This window comes from Aplysia californica, unplaced genomic scaffold, assembly GCF_000002075.1.
Source record: "Aplysia californica isolate F4 #8 unplaced genomic scaffold, AplCal3.0 scaffold00827, whole genome shotgun sequence".
NCBI lineage: Eukaryota > Metazoa > Mollusca > Gastropoda > Aplysiida > Aplysiidae > Aplysia > Aplysia californica.
Window position 1 is genome coordinate 201,206 of NW_004798097.1, and position 3,247 is coordinate 204,452.

Here is a 3,247-nt window from a genome sequence, read left to right on the forward strand (position 1 = left end):
TTTATGTACAGAAAAATTGAAAACAGAACATATCAGTATCAGTAATTTGTTGTGTATTTGGAAAAGAAAACATTACACAACAGTTAAAAAAATAAAAAACCAACCAAAAATAATAATCTCTGTAACTTTCAGCTGTAGATCTAGATCTAGATGAGGATAGAAAAATGTTTTTTTTTAAAAAGGACAAAAGGACATCCGGACATGCTGGCACATTACTAAAACCAGGGACACCTGTCAAACATGAACATCAGCAGACCTGAGAACAACAACTTTTGATGGACTGAAAAATTGAACATGCTCAAGGAACAAAATCACAACCCATAACCAAGATCTTCAAACAAGGGAAATAACCAACTTTTCACATGGCGAGTCGTTAATTGTTTTGTGAAAAAAAAGGGGAAAAAAACGTGAAAAAACGTGGATTATCCAAAATTATGCAAATGTTGCAGGATTACGAGAAAAAACACAGCCGCGCCGCAGCCGCACGATTGCATAATCGTACGGGGACAGACGAATCAGCGGCCTCCTTTCATACCAACACTGGCGTTGTAAGCAGGCGCCACAGAATTCTACACTTGTGTAGAATTCTGTGACAGGCGCCCATGTCTTTAACCAGTTATTCACTATCTTTGCTTTAACTTAGCGTGTGTTGGGGTCGGACGGGCGGCCAGCACATGTGTGATGTGTGACTGTGTGCGTGTGTCTGGGGGGATGGAGGAGGGGGGTACTAACCAACGGGATTGGTAGAGTTCAGTGTATTTTCCTGGAATTTTCCAGCAATTCTTCGGTATCAAAGAAACGAAAATACCTCTCATTTGAAACATAACTACTTTTGATTGAGAAAGTCGAATACATGATGCATGACTTGCTCGGTGCCTGTAATTATCTAAAAAAAAACCCCATCATATTAACTTCAACGAACACTCGGATTCAATAAAATTGAAGGTCAGGCCCGACGACTTCGTTGAATCCTAGTTCCATTGTAATAACAATAATAACAATAATAATAATAATAATAATAATAATAATGATAATAATAATAATAACAATAACAATAACAACAACAACAACAACAACAACAACAACAACAACAACAACAACAACAACAACAACAACAACAACAACACTAAAATAACAGTAACAAAAAATCCTCCTGTTTCTTTTTCCTTCTTTCCCTTCTTTCTGTGAGTATCAGTATCCCCTCCACCACCAGTCTACTACTACTACAACTTCTACTAGTACTAATGAGCGTGCTGGGCGTGAGTACCGCGGCCAACATGTACCAGTCCGTCAACGACGCCCTCAGTGGCACCACCTGGGGCTCGCTCTGCCTGGACACCAGCTACTTCAAGCCCACGTGTGGCTGGAGACTCCTGATGACCAGCTCCCACCAGTTGACTGGCGTGGAGGTAAGTACTGAGTCCAGACGTTTTCTTTTTAAAAAATAGAATGTCAGGTTTCTACGGGGTCTTTTGTTGTCGTTGTTGTTGTTGTTGTTTATTGTTGTTGGTGTTGTTTATTGTTGTTGTTGTTGTTGTTGTCGTTGTTGTTGTTGTTGTTGTTGTTGCTGCTGTTGTTGTTGTTGTTGCTGGTGCTTTTGTTGTTGTCACATTGTTGTTTTTGTTTTGTTTTGTTTTTGTTTTTCAAGCTTTACGGTGATCGCAACTGCGTCATGTCATAATGAGCGCACGGATCACATTGCTATCCGTACGCCCTAGAGTCATTGTACCTCCGGGATTGTATTCTTCACATTTTAGAATACTTCTAGTACGAAGATCTCTTTGAAACTTTCTCAGTATTTCTTTAGAAAATCATTTAGCTATGCAAAGCGTACGGATCGGATGAATGAGTAAATTTCCTCTTTGGAAAGTGTGGGCAGAGTTCCCCACGTCGTATGGATACGATAGTAAAACACGACGTACGGATAGGGTTAATTTAGAATGGCAGGTTTCTACGGGGTCTTTTGATGTTTTTGTTGTTGTTGTTGTTTTTGTTTGTTGTTGTTGTTGTTTTTGTTTTTTTGTTGCTGTTGTTACATTGTTGTGGTTGTTTTCTGTTGTTTGTTTGTTTGTTTGTTTAAAAAAAAAGTTTTACTGTGATCGCAACCGCGTATTATTGTTATTATGAGCGCATATATTTTCATATTGGTAGTAATTAATTTTGAATTCTTACCTGGTGGCGGCCGAAACCTACGCTTATTGATTTTAAGACCACCAAGGGATCTTCAACGTGCGCAACTTGCACATGGGACCTCCGAGATTGTTTAGCCTATATCCAAGAAGACAGCAGTAAGAAGAACTCAATGAGAAGCTGTAGAAAGGCAGCTGCAGAAAGAGCCAGGAGCCCAGAAGAGGGGTAAAAAGTGTGTTTGTGTGTTTGGAGGGGGGTGTCTTTCACAGAAATAAGATTCCCTTTTCAGTAGAATAAAAATAAAGTTTTTTGTTGTTTATTTTACAGACATGGAATTTGGTAAACACCCAGAGAAATATTGTCTATTCAACATAACAAAGGTTGATTTCAGTGCAATTTTTCATCCGATGTAGCCAACGCGCTACCTGAGAATTACAAAGTTCCATCTGACATGTTTGACTGTTTTGAGTTACTACTAAGACCATGAGGTCAGAAACTTAATTACTGTTCTATCTGCTCTATCAAAATCGTAAAATCATTCGGAGTCGTTACCAAGATATTCAAGGAACTGCATTAGCGAAAAAGCTTGATAAGATGTGAAACTCAAAATCTTTAACGTCAAATATATCTCAAAACTAGGAACAGAGCAGATAAAATTTGTTATTCTGAGGTAGCGACGTCTAAAGCAGAGGTGGCGGGGGGTCTTCATAATCAAATAATCTCTGTTTCCCTTCTGTAATTTGGGAACACTGTCGCAGTCAATCAAATACACCCCTAGACGTAGGCCTTATAAATTCAAACGATTTAAATTTGAGTCGTGTACAAAACACTCAAAACTGTTTCCTTGTTATTCCTATCATCAGTATTAGTATAACATGTATTACCATCACCATCACCATATCATTAGTATTATCAATATCATTGTTCCAATCGTTGGCATGTCGCATTTCCCCCCCCCCTAGTTGTTTGAGAGCACGGCAGAGCAGTACGACAGTTACCGATACTTCATCACCAGCACAGAGGCCAACGCCGACTTAGTGAGCGACCCTCCCGAACACTGCTTCTTCACAACTGTCCTCGGCCATTTCGGGTAATCATTAATTTACGTCATAAGCTC

General features: G+C 39.3%; 1 protein-coding gene across 1 annotated transcript in view; it reads left to right on the forward strand.

Moving 5' to 3' along the window:
* The first annotated feature begins 1,244 nt into the window (after positions 1-1,244).
* Positions 1,245-3,247, forward strand: part of LOC106013364 — a 6,844-nt gene continuing 4,841 nt past the window's right edge. Inside the window, exons 1-2 of the mRNA XM_013088890.2 lie at positions 1,245-1,409; positions 3,093-3,220. Coding sequence (XP_012944344.2) covers positions 1,245-1,409; positions 3,093-3,220 — 293 coding nt within the window. The remainder of the gene's footprint in view (positions 1,410-3,092; positions 3,221-3,247) is intronic.